The sequence below is a fragment of the Prinia subflava genome, chromosome 1 (genome assembly GCF_021018805.1).
Source record: "Prinia subflava isolate CZ2003 ecotype Zambia chromosome 1, Cam_Psub_1.2, whole genome shotgun sequence".
Classification (NCBI taxonomy): Eukaryota; Metazoa; Chordata; class Aves; order Passeriformes; family Cisticolidae; genus Prinia; species Prinia subflava.
Genome location: NC_086247.1, coordinates 62318282 through 62338856, shown reverse-complemented (window position 1 = coordinate 62338856; position 20575 = coordinate 62318282). Strand labels below are relative to the sequence as shown.

The following is a 20575-nucleotide window of genomic DNA, read 5'->3' as shown; positions in this document are numbered from 1 at the left end:
TTCTTTAGCACTTGTAGCTGAAAAGACAGAAAAACACACTGGGTAAATTCCATTCTCTGTGTGAATTTGACACAGACTAAGGATTTGAAAGTATGCATTTTGTATTATACTCCAAAAATTGCTAGTTAACTAACAAAACACTCTTTTGGCCATAAGAAGAAATGCTTGGGAGAAAAGAAATGCTTAGCTTTTTTCATTTTGCTAAGTGCTGAGACCGTTGGCTCTGTGAGCTCTGTGCACTAAGCAGACAACAGGGCACTGTGTATTCTCTCCTGATCACCTTCAGGAAGTCCTGGCCTTGCTGCACATGCACAGGAGTACCTGCATGTGCCCCAGGACTCCAAGGGACTGGTTGGGTGCAGTGCCTGTGAGGCACTACCAAGACTGACTGGTGTTCTGCACTGCGGTACATGGGAGCCACCCTCACAAATCAGCCTTACCATACTTGATAGTTTGCTATCACTGTTTGACACAAGTTAAAAAACACAGATCTAGAGAGAGGGTATAGCTGAAAAACCCCTCCAGGTTTCTGTCTGTGGTGATGCTGACATAGTGAATGTCTAATCAGCCTGAAGACTGCAATTTGCAGAAATATTCTCAATGTCTCTTCAAGCTTGAAAGACAGCTTCTGTAAGGTGGTTCAGTTTTCTGTTTTGATCTTCTTGTTAAATTATAGTTCAGCATTCTAATGTAAATTAAAGGAAAAACTCTGAATCTTCAATTTGCAGCTTCTTAAAAGTCAATTTCCTCTTCAAAAAGAAAAAAATCTGTATCAGAGATATGTCATATGAAACGATACACATACAAATAAATACACATGCACCTTTAATAATCAAGTTATTCAGTTTAACCTAAGTCTTGACCTATGAAAAGGCTTTCCTCCTCAAGGAACTCTGTGTCTGTCTGTCTGTCTGTCTGTCTGCCTGCATCAGCATTTTGATTTGGGAATGTGCAATTCAGATCTAGTTTCACTTTTTCAGTGGAACTACATCAGAAGTGTTCCAAAAGTGTCCCTGATGTGCTCTATCCACTGGTGGGTAACAAGGCTACAGGGCTTTGTGTGAATAGGTGTGCCCAGCCCAGGCAGTGCTGCATGTGGTGACTCATAGTTGCAGTTGTAGGAACTCTGTTAGGTTTGAAAAATGTAAAAAATCACAGGTATAATCTTGACTACCCTAAAATGAAAGGTAAGATTCCCATTCACTTTGGGGACAGCATGCTATAACTAGGGTAGGTGCTCTTCCCACCCCAGCAGCTGCCTGACAAGAATGAACAACTACAGCAATCAATTTATAGATATGGCTGCTGGATGCAAAATAATAATATACTCTGAATTGCACTTCTCTGCAGAGCTAGAAAAATACACCCTTTTGCACCCTTTAGCAAAGATACATTAACCCTGCTGGACAGCCACTTTAATGGATAGGTTTAATAACATCATATTATGTTTGTTTGCTGTTGTCCATGCACACAAAATAAATTCTCCTGCTAACACAGCCTGCACCTGTCTGCCTTTCACACTTGTGTTAAACACTATTTTGTACAGCTATGAATGTTCATCATTCATTAAAAATGGCATAATGATAGTAAAAAAAAGTATATTCAGTCATGTCCTCCATCTGTGTATTTACCATTTCTCTTTTTGTTTTTTTCTCCATTTAGATAGTGCTAGAGAGCTAAGGGTTGAAGATAGCCATTCACACGTGCAGATAAACCTAGGAGGCTAGGAGATGCCAGTAAAGATATTTTATGTCCATGTAGGCAGGTGTTCTATCAGGGAATTTCAGGTATTTATTTTTATTAATTGTCCACCACGCAAAATATTCTGAAAAAAAACTCAAAAGCAACAAATGATACCTGGTGTATTTGATTTCAATCTGTAAGCAATGTGCTGTGTCTTTGTAACCTGTGGCGTAGGCAAATGATTTTAACTGTGGAGTTAAACATTACTGGATTCATTAGAGACTATTTTGGCAAACATAGAGCCTATTAAAGAGAGAACAAGAACCCATACTTGTGAAAATATGTTGGGAATAGAAATTGAACTATAACATCTGCATACTATTTAATTAAAAGAATATATTTGCACAGCTAATATAGATCAGACAGTGTTGGAGGAAGCTTCTTATTGCTTGTCACAAGAGATGTTGGTCCTCAGGGTTTGATTTGATTCACACATGAGCAATGCATATCTCAGTTTTTAGATTCATGATCTTGTGAGTCAACCCAAATTGCATATTGTGACTATTATATTTGATACAATTCTTGAAAGCAGTGTATTTAAAAATATTACATTGAAAACTGAAACCTTTTATTTAGTCATAATTAGCAGATATAGGAATCGAGATACCACAGGCTTTATGTCTTCAGGGGAAAAAAGGCATTTAAAGAATGGTAAGAAGTTAATATGCCTCCATAAAAACTTAAATGCATGGGGCCATATTGTGAGAGTTTGCTCATACAGTGCTAAGTACTATTTAATATGAAAATTATGTAATGGGGACTCTCTCCTTTTGAAACACTACGTTCAGTTATTCAGGCACTTTTTACTTAATCAATTGTTCCACAATTTGTCCAAATTACTACAGAAAAGAATTATTTGTTATTCCATTATTGGAAAATGGTTCTATTTAAATGAGGAAGGCTGTCATAAACTCTCTGTACAGAATGGGTTCATGTAACTTGCAGCTGTGATTAAAAGTCCTGGTATAAACCATAATATTTTGAAATTTATGATAAGCATTTGTTTGGATTTTTCCCTGAATACAATAGTATGAGTACACCTTTGATGGTGCTTTCAAAATTTTTCATAAACAGTAAATTTTCTAATCCTTCAATTGTATGCAAATAAACCATGCTACTTATTCACTATCTGATATATATAAAAATCCCTGTATTTTAACAGTTTAGCTAAATCATGGCCTACTCAAATTTTTACACTTGTTCATCCTGTTGAACATATCCTAGCACTGCTCAGTAGTGGATATACTTGTCTATTCATAAACAAGTGTTTGAAAAACTTTCATATGTCTTTCCCTGTCCATTCATCCCTGGAGGGTAATACTGGATGGGTATTTTTCAAATTAAGATTTTGTTAAGTCAAGCTCAAAAGGCTACATTTGTATTTTGCCTTTATAGGAGTTCCTGTTTCTACAATAATTATACTATAGTTTCTGATTCATACAGAAGTAGATTTCATAGCCTTCAACCCCCTCTTATGAAAGCAGTTTTCTATTTCTAACCAATAATTACTATTGTTTAATTTTTTGTATTGAATAACTGATGTATTCATAAAGTAATGTCAAGGTGATTGTGGGAACATCAGGCCTTGTTGCCATGGAAAAACATTTACTTACACTAATAGATTTCAAAAAGAAAGACATTTTTACAAAAGTTCACTAAGAGATAGTTTTTTACTAACATTGATCAACCTGTAAAAAGAATTCTTTGCCTTTTTTTTTTTTTTTTTTTAATTTATATATGTTGGTTTATATGTATTAACTGGGGGACAATGTATGGGTTGATGCTGAGTCTGTTCATACCCCACTTGGTGATGACAGAAGGAAATGCTATTTAGGGGGATCGTGTGAACCTGTCCACTTTCTGCGTTAGCTCTCTCTTCCCTTCCTTCTTAATTTGGCAGGCAGAAGTGTTCACCACCACTTCCTTCCTTCCCCACAGTCTTCTTGAGCCAAAATGGTCTGATGTTTCAGTCTTCTTGAGTCTTCTGTATTTCCCTCATTCCATCAGGTCTCAGGATTTCTCTCAAGGTTTATTTCTATCCTTGATGTATTTGTGAGATTCTTACTTAATTTTCTGAGTAATTTATCAAAAGTCTACTCTGCTGTATAGAAACTCGAGTGACCAAGAATTGTCACTGCTGACACTTTTTCAGGCCTCAGATGAGTTGTGAATACCACCTCAAGCTTCAGTTTCACAATGGTAGGAAAGCTTACTCCAGCAGAGAACTAAGACATCTCACCCTACTGAGTTGGATCACTTGGGTCTTACCATAGGTGCTCCAGAGATCCTCGGTGTGGATTTACTCTGGGCACACAATCAACTAAGAGCTCTGTAGCAGAACATTCTGCAGTTTCCTTAGCTCCTCAAGGCACATCAGCAAAACTGAGATTTCCTGGGGCCACACCACTGCTGCTTCCCCAGATGTTTTGCTGCTCCGAGGAGCCCTCCAGCACTGCCAGACAGAGTCCAGTGCAAAGTGCCAGAAGGTCACCCCTCCCGCCTCTCCTAGAGTCCTGCCACGCTGCAACCTTAAAGAGGAGATGGTGACAGCATAATAATTGCTCAGATAGCTGAGACAGAAAGGTTTGTTCTGAAATGTGTGACAGGCTGGTTAGTGGCTGTAGGTGAATACTGCAAAGGAGGTGAATGCCAAGGCAGACAAACCAGGCTGACATCAGCCATCACTGTTCAGAAATGTGCTGCTTTTCCTGCCCTCATGCTGATAATGCCTGTCTCCCTGTGCTTATCTCGTCCTCTGCTGGTGTCTCAGTGAGCTGTGAAAAGTGATATCAAGAACAAAGGCATCAAGCCCTTACTGTTTCTCTTCAATTCCTTGATCTCAGAAATTAAAAATTGGGTGTAAATGTAAGCTGTCAGGGCCTATACTGAGAAAGAGTTTTCGATGGCTTTCATGTAGCTCTGGAGGTGCTCTAGAAGAATTACACATGCTCACCTGTCAAAATAAAACTATGGAATAGACATCCCTAAAAAAATAGCAGGAGGAATGATAAAATTGCCAACTATACCCTATTTAAAAAATTATGGACTGGTTTAGAGGAAGCACTGTACAGTGGAAATTACCACCTCAATGAGTTCTTCAAGTGCAGTAAAGAGTACAGGCTTTGCTTCCAATACTGGAACAATCCCATTTCCTGCAACATGCTGACACCTGACACATATGATACACCTGTACTGGGAAGATGCTTGTAATATCATCTCTATTTACCAGGATAACTTCAAGTTCACATGACAAGAAAAAAAAATGTTAAGCTATGGATATACACTGTGTATTTAGCTATAGAAAAGAAATTAAATCACATCAGATCTATGCTTCCTATAACTCTTTGGCTTGAAAAAATAAACAGTTTGTCTTGTCCAGATCTTCTAATGCAAGAATTCACAGCAACACCACCTTAAATATAAGCAAATGTACTAATATTATCAAGAATATGTGGGAATGGCAAGGCAGAGTAGGTTCAGAGAAATCTGCTTGTACTACATATATATCTATACAAATATATCATATATATGCTTCAAAAAGAAAAAAAATCCCTATGTGATTTAGAGTTTCCCAATGTAAAAAAAAATCTTTGGAAATATAAAATGGATTTTATGGTTGCTAGGTTTTGTTTCACACTGGCTTGCATTTTCAACTGAACATTCCTCTGTTGTATATCAGAGCAAAGGACCTGCAACATTTAAAGTGTGTGGTAGACTTGTGTTAAATGAAATCTGGTCTGACAGATGCTGAAAGAAAATAAATTATTTAAGAAAAATGTTGCATAAAAGTTTTACTGAACTGCGAGAAGGAAAAAATTCCCATGACTACCTGCTTTGCTCTGAATAATGTCAATAGAAGTGGCAACACCAAAATAGCTATTTGTAGAAGATGTAATGGAAAAATCAAAAATCCCTGTAACTGCTATTCTTTTTTTGTGTTTTGGGGGCATGTAGCTTTCAACGTAGCTTAGTGCAACTATTATGGGTTCTCCCTCATGTCAACTATTCCTATGAAATCAAAATAAATACTTGGTGAATAAGATTTCAATACTACCTTTTTACTTTTCTATAGCTTTTAAATTATCTCCTCATTTCTGCATTCATTTAGAATAGAGAAAAGAAAAATGGAGAGATTTTGTGGCATCTTTGGTTACATGTGTGCGCTTTGGTGTAACTTGACCTTGGGTGTTACAGTGGCATTAATCCTGGGTATGTCTGTAGGGCAGCTATGACCAGCTGAGCATACACCATTCCACTCTTCAGATTGCAGGAAATGTGCTGGTCCAATGGTCCAGTGAAAACCAATGAGGCATGTTAAAGGAAGATAAAACACAGTGAAATGCAAGCTCAAGTCGTAGCTTATCAAGGACTACATTAGGAGTTTACTGGGTCAAAATCTGTAAATACCAACACAGCAACACAATTCTGTTATGCAGCCCTTCAATTCGGTAGACAAAACATAGTAAGAGCTAAAGGGACCTGATAATTCATTTAAACATCAGAACCAAAATTAGGGCTATTTTTTCTGCAATCAATTCAATTGGCTCAGCAAGAGCTATATAGACTTATTGTCACAGAATAGTTTTTTTCTAAAAGAGATGTTTTATTTCAAACTGGAGTTAATGCAATGAAAATCTATATTCTGTGTCTTACTGAAGATGAGACAGCTAGCAAGACAGTCTCATTTAACTGTAATGTCAATATAACTATGAAATATTAAGCCTCATTTCAGAGTCCTACTTTAAAGTGGGACATTGATTTAAGAACCCAAGTGTAATTTTAATTTGTTTAGACCTACATTTTTCACTGCTGAAACAGGACTCTACCTAAGATAAAGACATACTTTGTACACCTTTAATCACTTGCCTTCACCTGTAAGCTTGCTGGCATAATTACATCTGTAAAAGTGGCAAAGATGTGTGGTTCATTCATTGGTGTCACTGCTCTAATACAGGATCAGGCAAGCATGAATCTTTGGAAGTAACCCGTCAAGATCACAGATTTGCAGGCTAATTGTTGATGATATTCCTTAAGTAAAGTATTGAGATATTTTTCTCAGAAAACATTGAGTAGCCGTAAGATTCACATACTTGAAATAAAAAATTCTGCCAGTTTCCCCATACAAAATTATTTTAGTAGGCAAGTGCTAAAATATTCTTGTTGACCTTTGTTAACTAAAGGACATCTCTTTTGAATTCAACATGACCTTTCTTATCAAAATGGAGTTAGGCTATATCAAAAGGTTATCAATTTTAAAAGGTCAAACTGAAATAAGATCTTTTGAAGTAATCAAAATATTTCTCTTGATCTGACCTTTATTGATTTATTCATCCACTCATTTTTGCATGAAAATTGTTTGTGAAAATGTTTATATCTGAGAGATTACTAGTGTTGTAAGGTGGGAGAAAAAATAAAAATCTTCAAAATTTTTATGAGAGACAAATGTTTTTGTGTACTTCTGTACACTGAGATGCACCTTACATCCGACTCTCAACAAGAAATTGGGATTTGATTGAATAGAAAGCAGCTTTTGTGTTGGGGAAGCTGATTTACCTAATTTTAGAAGGATTTATGGAAGAGAATTAGGTGCTTCTGCTTCAATCATGATGATGAAATTATGAACTATTGAGCTAGTCTTAGGATTTAGAAATAAAAGATTTTGCTCAAAATTTTTGAAAACAAAGGAAAGACCTCCCCTTCCTACAGCAGTTCCTCAGTTATTTCTTAGTGCAGTCATACAAATAGCAGCAAAATGGTCCAGTAGGTTCATGGACCATCATCTTATCATTTTGGAGAATATAAGAAAACAAGTGAATACATTAAAATCATCCCTAATATTGAGAAATAATATTTTGTTGTTGTTGTTTTTTGCCACAGCCCAGAAACTGTTCATTTATCAGTGCCTGCATAAGGTGGCAGTGGTCTCTGCTGATATTTGCCTCTGAAAATGTCATACAACCCTACTTGATGCCTCTCTCTTCTCCCACACGTGATATATATGCTTTTAAATCCTCTTAGGGAATGGATTTTTCACTTTCAAAATTAAGTCATTGTCCACTTGTTGTTGTTGTCACTACAATGCAAATAAGCATGGTGAGAAATATTTCAGAACCCATAAATCAAGGGAATTATCGCACTAAACAGAAAATATAGACAATTGTGAAGGTGAGATTGTTGTCCTCTTTGACCCAAATAGCTGGGCACAATTGAGGGCCTGATTTTTCTTATAGGAAGAAGCAACTGATGATAAATTCTGTTAGTTGTTGGGTGCAAGTCTGGCTTATTTACAGGAAAAGTGTTAAATCCAGTTTCTTTAAGTGCCACATAATGGGAAGTAAGTCATATCCTTGCTTACAAGTCAAATCCTACCTACCAGGAAATTAGTTACAAAAACAGCCTCTGCCTTGTTTCCAGCTGGGGCCACCCAAACTGTTTTTCCCTGGCTGCCCTCTGTGGTTTCACTCTAGTGTTTGCCTTTCTGCCTTTGCCGTCCTTCCCAAGAATGCTGTCTGTTTCCATTACCGTAAGCAAGGAGGCATTGAATTGCTCCAGTCACCAAAGGAGTGCCTGGCGTGGTCTTCAGCATAGCAGGAAATCTAGCTAGGAAGGGAAAAATATATAGAAGGAACTCCAAGTCTGGATTGTGAACCACAATTCTGAGCAGCTTTACAGGAAAGAAGGGGGGAAATAGTCATCTTGTGAAGTTGATACCAAGAACTGTACATTTCTGGAAGAATCTGTCCAGTGCAAGAGGGTCTGGGTAGTAAGGGAGTTCCTCATTCCTCTGACCTACTTTTCTTATGTGTCTTGGCCCTTTGCCCTCCCTTCAAAGAAAACCACACGTTCTGCTGCCGAGAGTGCTTTATTGAGTCTTTGTAACACTTGTCCCTCTGTCTCCATGCACATACACAGAAACATTTCATTACCCAGTCACTAGATATGCAATTGGGGCAACATTCTCTGAGGAGATAATATGATGTAAAATTTCCACTGAAGCGATAGCTTGGTGCAGAGTGGGAAGACTCAGTCACAGTTGTTTGAAACTTCTCATGATTCAAGAGAATTTTGCCTTTTTCCTTTAAATTGCTAGTCTGCGATTGTTTGCAGGGATCACAGCAGTTTCTTAACTCAGTCTAAACTACTATTTTGCATTTTATGTTGATTCAAATAAATGAAACTGCTTGTATTAAGGGATGATATTAATAAAAATAGCAAGAAATCTCTGGGAACCTTTTGACTCTCAGAAAACAGTTTCATTTAAACAAAAATGAACCACCACAACAGGAAAATAAAACTCATTCGGTAAAGTGATGCTATAAATAATGCTGTTTTATTCTCTACAAATAAATGTATGGACAAATTCATGATACGAGAGTCTATAAATAGCTCTTTTGGCACTTTATCATCTTTAAATCAGACTAATTTACAGGATGTGTGCTGACTGATTTATGGAATCATTTGTACAAGAGGCAGATGGGGACTTGAAATATAGGTTTCTTTTAAATATATTGCAGGGTGATGTCACTGTGTCTGTATTATCAGACCTTATTTTTTTTTGATAATAGGAATTACAGTGGTTATGTCTAATATATCTGGGGGAGGAGGGGAGGTTTCCTGTCTTTCTTCGCTCCCATTCACTTAGAAATTTAGGCCTGGATTCTGTATATGTAACAAGCTGATTGTTGTAAAATAGCAACATCAATATCCTTGAACTCCCCAAATGTATCAGTATTTTATCCTTGGCTTACATGGTATATCTTCTTTATTCTTTAGAAAACCAAATTGAAAAAAGTGACTGAATTTTTAAAAAAGGGTTATTCTTGTTGGTATTCAAGTAAGTGTCATGATAGCTAATCATTACTGAATTACTCTCTCTCATACTAAAATACCACTTGGAATGAAGATTTTTTAGGAGTTACAACATAAACATACATATTGATATATTGATTTCGGGGATAGTTTAATGTTGAAGTATTTGTGAAGCCAGACAATGCCTAAGGTCCAGTTCATTGACTCGGGTGGAGTAGTGAACTGGATTTCAGTATAACCAGGAAATGAATGAAGCAGGAAATACCCTTTAATCCTCTTGGATATCCTAAAGATACTGTTTAGTTCATGTCACAGAGGCAAGGGGGGTGTATTCAGATCTGTGTAAGAAAACTTGTGTCCTGAAACACTTCATAACTCATCTTTCAATCATTAGAACGTTACAGAAATGTCCAAAGTTCTCAATTAACATTTAAGGAAGATTAAATTGGTCACTGGACTGCAAGAATTCAGTAATAGTTTTGTGCTTTGTTGAGATACTCTGTGACATAAAATGGGATCCATAATGTACCCAAACCTACGCTCAGGTATCAGCAAAGACAAACAAGGTTACCTGTTATCCTAGGTTGCCTACCAAAATTTTAATTGGAAGACATTCCAAATGAGCTACCCTAGCATAGTAGTGCCATTCCTATTTTGCATTAATGGAAAGTGTGACTGCACAATGTAAAAAATGCGTGAAACAAAAGGGATCCATTTCACGGAAAATCTCTTCTTCATATAACTGTTCATATCAGCTGTTTTCCTCTAAAAATACCTAGAAATTATTAAATGTAATTATTAATTAAATTAATTATTAGAAATTAATAAATTTAATTATTAGTAATCAAAAAGTTGACAGTGTCTGCTCCTTCTCTTTTCACCAGTAATTAAGAGGCTGGCTCTCAATTTCACACTGCATACTCAAACTGTTTGAATCCTTTTATGAAACACCTTTACAGAATTCAGAGTATTAACCAACTATAATTATCCTTGGGAGGAAAAAAGAGTGAATTTAAGTAAGAAAGATCTTCCAATTTAGCAGAGTCTGAGTTTTAAGACAAGGAATCACATGTGAGCTCCATATGAGTGCTAAATGTGCCAAATTAAAGATGCCAGAGATATCTAATTCACACTGCAAACTAGCTGTAGTATACAGTCATTATGCCAGTTCAGTTGAAGCCATTTAAAGGGAAGATAAAACAGAGTGGGATGGTATATGAAGGCCATTTTAGCAGTGTGACAGAAGAGTATGATCCTGCATTTTCCTATATTGTGGGAAACGCACAGTTTCCTTTAAACATAGTAAACAGAAGCTGCAGCTATTTACTTTATGTTCCATGTCCTTCTTTGGAAAAGACTGAGGCCTAATGTTGTGACATTCTCACTGGTGAAAAGCAGCTTCAGAAATGGCACAGAGTCACACAGGGGATCTGCTGCAATGTCCTCAGCGAGCTTGCTGAGGTTGACCCCCCATGAGCTCTGTCACACAGCAGCAGCACAGCTCTGCAAACAGAACCTTCTGCTCTGCTGGCCAAGGGACCTGGTGAGGAGACTGTGTAGAAAAGCTACCTTAGGAATGTCAAGGCCTTTTGGGTACTGAGTGTTAGCCCAGTCTGTTCTTCACAGACATTTGCTGGATAAAATGCCTCAGGGGACATAGACCCTTCCTCCTTTTAAAACCTTTGTGAAGCTACGGAAAAGGAATAGCAATAAAGACACAAAGTAAGTCAAAGGTACATTAATCATCACATGACTAACTGCCTCTTCCAGAGGGATTTTGGCTAGTATAATAAGCACTAAGAAATGTTACTTATAGATTAAAAAATAAATAGATAAAAATCAGATTTCCCTGATGGTTCATGGTAGTTTTCAGCTTTACTTCTCAGTCTGCCAGTTACCACCTAGGCCATCACTCACCTGTTATGACAACGATCTGCCAGCCCTCCCAGAAGGCTGAAGAGCAAAGAAAATGAAAAAGCGACAGAATTAACTAATAATAGCTTAAACACACACACACACAGGGGATATCAGCATTCTGTGGGTAATCTGTTTACTGGTTTGGGTTACTTTCTAGACCTAGCAGATCTCATGTAAAACAAGCTTTTTACTGGTGATGATACACAACTTTTGTATGAAGTGAACAGATTAAACTATTTATGTTCAACTGCTGAAAGCACTCCAGAAATTGATGTCAATGTCAGAAACCTTATTAGGTTTCAGAAGAGGTAGGAAAGCTTCAGCCTAATCACAAGATAGGAGGTCTTCAGGCTTTTGAGAATGACATCTGAAGGGCATTGAGATTGTTTTCTATAAAAGGAAAGGGCAAATTTCCAGTACATATATAATCACTGGTAGCATTTATGTTGTCATCCTCTCTAAAGCAATAACAAAGTGCACAAATGGTGGATGATTAGGGAGGTCAGTCAAGTGCCCCATTCAGCTGTAATTGTAGAGTTTTCAAAAATTCTTTTCACATCAGAAAATATCATATTTTTTTAACCCAGCTTTTTGCTATGATTAGTTAATTCATGCAAAATCAGTGAAGAAACAGAATGGCAAATTAAAAGCAGTAGAGCAGGAATGTCATTTTGCAGTAGTGATAAGTAATCAGCAAAATCTGTTCACTTTGAAAGGCCTGTTACCTACCAGCATTTAACCCCACATGTACAGGACCTCAGCAATTTTTTGTTTAAAATACTACCCCCTTGAAGGTCTTGAAAATCTTTTGAAAGAAGCCCTGCTCCATGTACACTTTTGCTACAATCAGTATTCTCTCTTTCCCTGCTCTACCTAGAGCACTTCACAGGATTTTACTATCTCACAAAGAAAATCTGAACACACTCTTTTACTTAATTAACATCGATTTTGAACTATCATGCCTCATAAAATCTGACAATTTTCCTACTAAGGAAACGATGCTTACTCTCTAATTGTGTTTGAAAAGAAATTATGTTTTCCACTTCATCATTCTTGTGCCTGGATCTTAAAAGAGAGGTTTTGAGTAATGAATAGACATACACTTTCCAGTTTTGCAGTACATTTTCATTAGAGAATATATAAATTGTATAAAATTATAAAAATATATAATCTTCCACAAACCAAATAGGAGTTCTCATTTCAGTAATAGTCCTCAAAACAGGTAATTATTCCAATTACTTATAGTTATTTAAAAGTGGAGGAATCCTTCAGTCTAGGTGTGAGTAGAGTTTTCTTTCCAGGAACAAGGAAAACAAACCACATGACATTGTCCATCACACCAGGTGAAAGTCCTCATTGTTTATATGCTTTTTTGCTTCAGAAAAGTGGGAAACTGAAATGGAAGAAATACCTGGCAGGAGGGATGTGGAACTGGGGAAGCAAAGAGACAGTCCTGTGCTGACTCACCAGTGTGAAAGAAAAAAAAAATAAAGCATTCTGATGATCAAAACCTTAAATATTATGTCACTTGTGTGATTCCAGACCATGAAAGATAAAGATTTTGGCAGGCTTCAATGTAATTTAGAATTTTAGAAAAATTTCTCTGTAGTACAGTCATGGTGACACATCAGTAACACATTCAGAGCTCAGTGTGAATGATTTGTCCTGTGAAGTTTATTACATATTAGAAAAAAATTATTTTAAACATATTCAGTTGTAACTTTGGCATGAAAAGATGCTTTCACTGCACCCGAATTTTAGCATTGGGCTTTTGTCATTGATCAGGAAGAATGAGGTAGTTCAACTGATCCCCAGACACACATTTGTAGCATCTTAAATGTTGTGATGACACTTAATGTTTGCAGTCATTTCAGTTCTTCAGCTAATGGTTGTTTGCCTGCCATCAACAACCATTAGGATGGAGTCATAAGCTCTTTGGGAGAGTTAATATTGCTGTGTCTGGGTTGATCTTACTTTGGCTGAAGTTCAAATCCAGTCTTTCAAAGTAGAAAGGAAAAATAGCTTTCAGTATTTCGGGATTTTCTGTAAACACAGCAGACTGTAGGTACATGCATCTCAGAATAGTACACAGGAGTGTTCTGCAGTATGTAACTAAAACAAGTTCTCGTAGAATCACATACATTTTCCTTGTGTTCTTTTATAATGTACATCCTTAACAAGCAGTCTAGCAGTTTGATATCTGTTCTAATTGTATACAGCATAGTAGCTAGTAGCCCTTTTCTCTGGGTGTCAACTGTTCTTTCCCTTGTCCATTAATGAAAAAGAAGTGAGTAGGTCAAGGGGTGGTTCTTGCAGATTTCTCTGAGTCTTTGTTGTTGCTCCTCCTTCATACAAACAGTTCTGATAGTCTTCAGGTCTTCTTGATTCTGCAATACTATACAATCTCCTTTTCAAAATAAATGGAAAGCTGCAAAGCTTCCAGCATTATTTTATTTTGCAGAGGCAATCACTGTCTCTAAAAGACTTATTTTCCTTTTTTTTTTCTTTTTGATTTATGATCTCTCCTAAGCTACCAGTATAGTTTCCGTAGTAAATCATCTTTGATTTAACTCAGGGTTATCAATGAAAAACACCTGAAACACAGCAATGTTTCATACATTGTTTATCAGACATTTGCCAGTGACACAAGAACTGCAGGTGAAAGAGAAATTTAAATACATTATTTTTCATGCCTGTGCTTTCAAGCTATTTGCCATATAGAAAAAGTAGATGTCCTAAATGTGATAAATATGACTATTAAATACTGACAGGATGTCGCCCTGGTTTTGAAGACTTTTCTTAGTCTTCTGTAATGTTCTTCATATTGGAGTCAGAATTTTTACTTTCTCACAGTTAGTACTATAAACAATGGCCATGTTTTGCCGTCTTTCGTTGTTTACATATTTTAAGTAGGTGGAGAAAGTTGATTGACAGTTGGCTTGACCAATGTGATTTGAGAGGTGGAATTCCATCCTCCAATCCACAGGCCCCACAGGAAATGTGTAAAATTGAGCTTTGTAAATAAACTCATCTCTTTTCCTGCTTTGCGCACCAGCATGGCCTTGTGTGGTTCTTTTTGTGTCATCTGTGACAAGTGACTTCAGATATTTTCTTTTAGACTTGCAGTACTTTGCAGTGACCTCACTAGGGAGTAGCTATCAAGCAGCTGTTTCCTTAGATCCTTGCTTTTCACTTATTTCTCTGCAGGTTCATGGGTCTGCTCTCATCACAATTTACCCTTAAGTTGTCCACTCTGTATCCTACACCTCCTCAATCTACTGAAAATAGAGCTAAGTACCACTGAGGTGTGAAACAAAGGAAATCTGAGTCCAAACATTCCACATTTTCTTTTTGCAGCCGGATCCTGCGGGCAGAGATATCTCCATCCGACCAATCTTGGAGCACTGCGAGAACACCCACATGACCATTTGGCTTGGGATTGTCTATGCTTACAAAGGGCTGCTGATGGTAAGCACAGCTTCTTCTGCACAGCACTGACTTCAAGCTGCTCTTTATTCATAGGCATGAACTGAATTCTATTTGCTTTCCTGATGGCTGGGATTGAGTAAAAACTGCCTCGAGCACAACTTCTATAATCAGATCTGTGTTCATTAGACAGTAATATGTGGATATATGCATATGTAAAATAAATAAGACATCAGTAGCATTTAAGATGAATGAAGCTTAGAAATTCAGTAGTGGAGAGATGGGTCGATAAACGAAACAACTTTGTAAATAAAGAAGTCAAATCATCCAAATTCCTGTAGGCTCTCCAAAAAGGTAAAACTAGGTTGTCCAAGATGTTTGCCTCTTAGTTGCCAGTGTATTTGAAGAATAGTCATGAGATGCAAGATTAATCTGAGGACTGAATCAAAATAACTGTTTTGTCACTGAGGCCCATCTCCATAAAAAGATTTAGTAACTAAAACAGACCTCGGGAACCAGAGACCCTGAGGCTTGATAGTTTAAAAAAAAAAAAACTGTATAGGTGACTATTAGTGATTAAAACTCCTGAGCCTGAATGTTTTGAAAACATCTGGTATTGAGAGCACTGACCAGCAGAACACCTATCCCAAGTTGAGCCCCATCTGTATCCTAAGCCTGATAGAGATTAGTCTACACTGCCTGAAGGGGTCAATCTGTTCTGTGCATTTGGAGCATGCTGGTTCATTAGGACACAGGGGAAAGATTGGGTCAGCTGCTTCCACTTGGTGTGGTTTGGTGCTCCTGCCCAGAGGGGACTGCTGGTGCCTGGAGTCCTCTTCTTCCTTCTCCCCTGTGAATGACTGCTCTGACGAGTCCTGCTGCTTTTCATGCTGCTTTTTTCAGGCTGAAAAGTCTTTAAATATCCAATACGAGGTTCAGCAGCGAGGAATGAGTAGTTTTGGTTCTTTAAATTCTAACCAGTTTCTTTGGGGTCAGACCACTCTGCTGGGGTGAGCCATTAAGCAAAGAGGCACTAGCATCAAGTGTCTCCAGGTCCCAGCTGAGAGCTGTGATCCTCAAGCTACTAGTCAAAAGGAAGCCTTCTCAGCTTTCCATTTAATAAAGAAAAAGAAAAAAAGAAAAAAAAAAAAAAAAAAAAAAAAAACAACAACAAAAACAAAAACAAAACCACGCTTTAGGTGTAGATGCCTCCTTTTCAGAGAATGTGCAAGCAGGCTGTGAAATAAAGAGCTAGGACCTATGTGCTCCCTCCAAAGGGATCAGGGATCAGGAGAGATTCCACACCTCAGCATGTCTTGCTGGTTGGTCAGCTCAGGCTGGTTCTGGATGCACACTAACCTTGGCATGTAGCACAGCATCAAGGAATTTGTGTCCTGAAGGGCACCACAGATTGGGAGCCGTGACATTGATCAGCACTGGAGCACAGTAAGATTCAAACAAATGGTAGGGTTTGTTTGGTTTTTTAGGTAACTTAATCAATGTTTTCAGTTAAAATATTTTAAATATACATTCTGAGGCAACTGTCTTTGAGGTTTAAAGTTTGAGTGGTATTGGGCAGCAGTCAAACTGCTTGGGTTCTCACTAGTCCTTTGCCCTAGATTGGTTTGTCAAAATGTATGTTGGACTATTTTCTACAAGATATGTGACTCTCTTCAAGTCTGCAAGTGTCAAACTTATTTTGCAAATGCCCTTACATTATTAGACAATAATACATGCATAGATAAAACACCTGATTCACTATTGAATTTCATAGTTTGTGGTACATCTATAATATTCAGCTTAAATGCTACTAATATCTTATTTATTTTACATATGCCATTACTCACTAATTTGAGACACATAACCACCAGTGAAATACACACTTTTTATTACTCCAGTGCCCTCTTAACACACAAATTGCTACATATTAAAAAGGAAGATACTCATCTGAATCATTTAAATAATTGCTATGATGAGTGAATGAGTGATGTGAGGACAGCAGAATTGATACATTATATCTCATCACCAAAGAGGTTTCTGTACACCACACATACTTTGCTTTCAGAACAAAAAAAAAAACCAGAACCTGTCATGTTACTATATCATTTTATAAAGGTTTAGCTAATACAAAATTCTATGATTTTGATAATAAAACACATAGCTAATTTAACATGTTATATACTAATGAGCTAGCATTGCTAATTACAGCACAATGCAATATTTAAAGTGAAATGGCTTTACTTGGGCCAAAATTATTTACTGTGACCTGTTGTCTCAAAATGAGAATACAAAAAATGGGGTTAACCTAAAAAAGTTCCGTTCTTTTTTTGTCTTGCAGTAAAAGCAATGCAGCCCATTCTGATGTCTTAAATGTACTGATGCAGTGAATTAATCACTTGATAGGGCAGAGCACAGAAGGGCAGGAAAGGGCAGGGAAGGCAAGGAATGACAAAATAAGGGAAGTCATTACTTGACAGGATACAGTGGTTCCCTCTACATTAAAGTAGGTAAACTCTAAAAGCCAGATTCACAATTCTTCAATTGCCTCTGAAGGAATGTGAGGAAATGCTTACTCTGCATGAAGGCTTGTCAGTTATTAGATTCAGATTTCTCAGGTAACTAGAGAATGATAGGAAAACTGCCATCCTAAATTTTGCCTTTACCATCTTATTAATCTTCTTAATGACCAATGTCCAGCTCCTCCACACATAGAAGATTCACTATTTTCTCCCATCTCAAGTTCAGCACTGAAAAGGCTGCATACAAGTTCAAGGTCTGTCTATGCAAACATGTTGACCATAACACAACTACAGAATCAACTAGAGCTGAAAAATGCTTCAGAGATCGAGTCCAGCCTATGCCTGAACACCACCGTGTCAACTAGATAAGTTGCATGTCAACTAGTCAGTTGCATTATTTTGATTTTTGATGAGGCAGACATAGTTGAAAAGCACCTTTCTTTCGTATATTCCAAAGGATGATAGAAAGCACACCATCTGAAACTTTCTGGTGGTGCAGTATTAGGGAGTGCACTATCATCTTTCTGAGGGGTATGAGTTGTCTCATCTCAGCCAGAATACCAGACTGGACTCCTAGAATGCTTTGCTTATGAAGCACACACACATTAGTCTTCACTGTTTAAGTCCTCTCTTCCTGATAATGCTTTGAGTTAACATTAGACTCAAGGTGTACATATGTTGGAAGTTTCATTATATCCCTGACATGTTATTACAGGTACCTGTTATTCAACTACTTAGAAACAGGGTTTTGAGGCAAAATTATATTTTGAGCTTGGCTGTTGCTCTCTATATGAAATCCTACTTTTATCCTGTGTTAATTGAAGGGGTTTTAAGCGTAACTAATAATAGTGACCACTTCTCATACACAGTTTTTAATGTGTTGTCCTTAGCTAACCTTGCCAAGAATGAAAATAACAGTATTTCATGACTGAGATAGGAAAAAAATAATGCATATTCATCATGGGACTTGATAAATGTCACTAAGAATAAGAAATTTATTTTCTTTGAATGATTCATACTCCAGCATTTTACTGCAGTTGATATACTACCCAACACAACTCTGTAATTGATTTAGAAGCCAAAGAAAATATTAATTCAACTAAAATATATCCTTGGGATAATGTTTAATCTTAATTTCAAGTCTGAAAGAATACTTTTCTTCTTAAGGCTCTAATTGCTAAGAATTTGTCTTACTTCCAAGCCTTGAACTTTGGTGGGTCTTGCATATACGTTATCCCTCTTACTCTAAAATGACCTGATGTCCTTATTTCTAGGCAAATTTCCTTGCATTTCACCAAATTTCTGTGATTTCTCTAAAAATCTTTCTGTGAATTGTCTACCATTCTTTCCCTCTTATTCCTCTGCATCATTTTCCGCCATGTTATTATCTCCTCCAAGTCAATGTATGTATCTGGGACAGCTTAAGTTAGAAAATTTTTTAAACTATCATTTTTTTAGTAGCTTCTCATTAATATTTTGAGATCCATCACATAGATTTCAATCAGTTTAAATTTTTTGTATTGATTTTACAGCATTCTGTATTTAAATAATGATACCATGCAGTATTAAGACAAACACTACTGAGAAATCCTTCATGAATGTAATTACCTTTATTCACTCTTGAAAACTCATTTAAAAAAAATAATAACAATTTGAGTTATATTGCCATCTTTTTTTTTTCCCCACTTATTGGCTGAGTTCATGTGTCAGGCATTTCATTAATTTGCTTAGGATAGAAATTACGCTAATAGCTCTGTAATCACTGGGGGTGTTCCACTTTCTCTTTTCCCATATGGCCTCTTTGTATCTTAAGTGGAGCTTTGCCAGAATTCCAATAAATATCAACAATTAAGCCCAGCAGTCCAGACAACTTCTAAATCAGTTCTTAAAACTACTGCTTGTAAGTTATGGGATCTCTGTGATTGCAACTCGTGTCTTGACAGAGTTTTCAAGAGCTCTTTCTTACTGCTGGAATAAGCTGCACTTCACTGTTTTGGCAAGATGTGAATGGATTCTTCCATCTCTGTGTAAATATAGGACAAAACCCCTTGTTAGGCATATCTTATCATGCATCATTACTATTGAATTTGTCATCTTCCAGGGAATGAATTGTTATTACAATTGATTTTTTTCAACTTATATTTTTATAAATCCCTATGAATTCTGTTAATGCTGCTAGCCATTCATTTACTACTATACTTTTAACTTACCTTTCCACTATCTCTATTTTAGATCATTGATTTATAATCATTATTATGAATTTTCTCTTTTTAAAGTTTTTTACATTCTGTCCAGTCTTTGGCCAATTTTATTGCTTGCTTGTTTTATATTCCACAACAACCAAAACAATTTTTAAGTTAAGAATAGCTTTTTTACACATATACAGCTTAGGACAGATCATTTACAGCACATACACAAACATCTTTTGGTTGCTGTTTGTAAATATACCTATTGCTGCCCCTTCTCCAACGGCTTCCTTTGCTTTGTTGGCTAACACATAAACATTACTTTTCCATTTTTTCATGCACTTGGAAGTAGATTTTCAAAAAAGGAGTTAGGTACCATGGCTTAGAGCTTGGGTTCCAGTCAGTGCCCTGCAGCCCAGTCTTCAGCTAGAACTTGGTGTTCTTGCCTCAGCAGGCAGGAGGGGAAGCAGATGCTGGTTGTGTGCCAGGCACCAGTTTGCAAATATCCAGCAGAAGACCTGGTCAGTGACAGCATTTAGGTACCTACAGGTGGTACTGAGGCATGGTCTGGCTGTCCTTCCTGCATGTTGGATGTAGCTTCTCCCTGCTGCTCCCGGTGCTTGAGCCCTGTGTGTGTGTCAAGCCCAGGAGCTGCAACTGTGGTGTGCAACACATGCTCCTCCTTTTATTGTTTTACTATTATTTTGTATTTTCTCAATGAAAGCTGGACTTAAAGAAATTTTTTTTTTTTGTCACTAAGGAAAGGGAAGCAGTGGAGCAACTCATCCAGAGAGTTTGACAACCTTTGTCTTTAAAAGGATAAAAGTATGAACAACCTGGACTGAACTCACATTCGAGCCTGCTTTGTGAGCAGGAGGTTGCACCAGATTATTTACTCAAGTCCCTCCCAATTATCTTATGACATTATATCAACCATATTATTAATTCCTTTATAAAATTAATAAATTCAATATG

At 37.0% G+C, this 20575-nt stretch overlaps 1 protein-coding gene across 1 annotated transcript in view; it reads left to right on the top strand.

Moving 5' to 3' along the window:
- GABBR2 (gamma-aminobutyric acid type B receptor subunit 2) overlaps positions 1 to 20575 on the top strand; it is a 465813-nt gene that overhangs the window by 413536 nt on the left and 31702 nt on the right. Inside the window, exon 14 of the mRNA XM_063398360.1 lies at positions 14827 to 14937. Within this exon, the coding sequence (XP_063254430.1) occupies positions 14827 to 14937 (111 nt within the window). The remainder of the gene's footprint in view (positions 1 to 14826; positions 14938 to 20575) is intronic.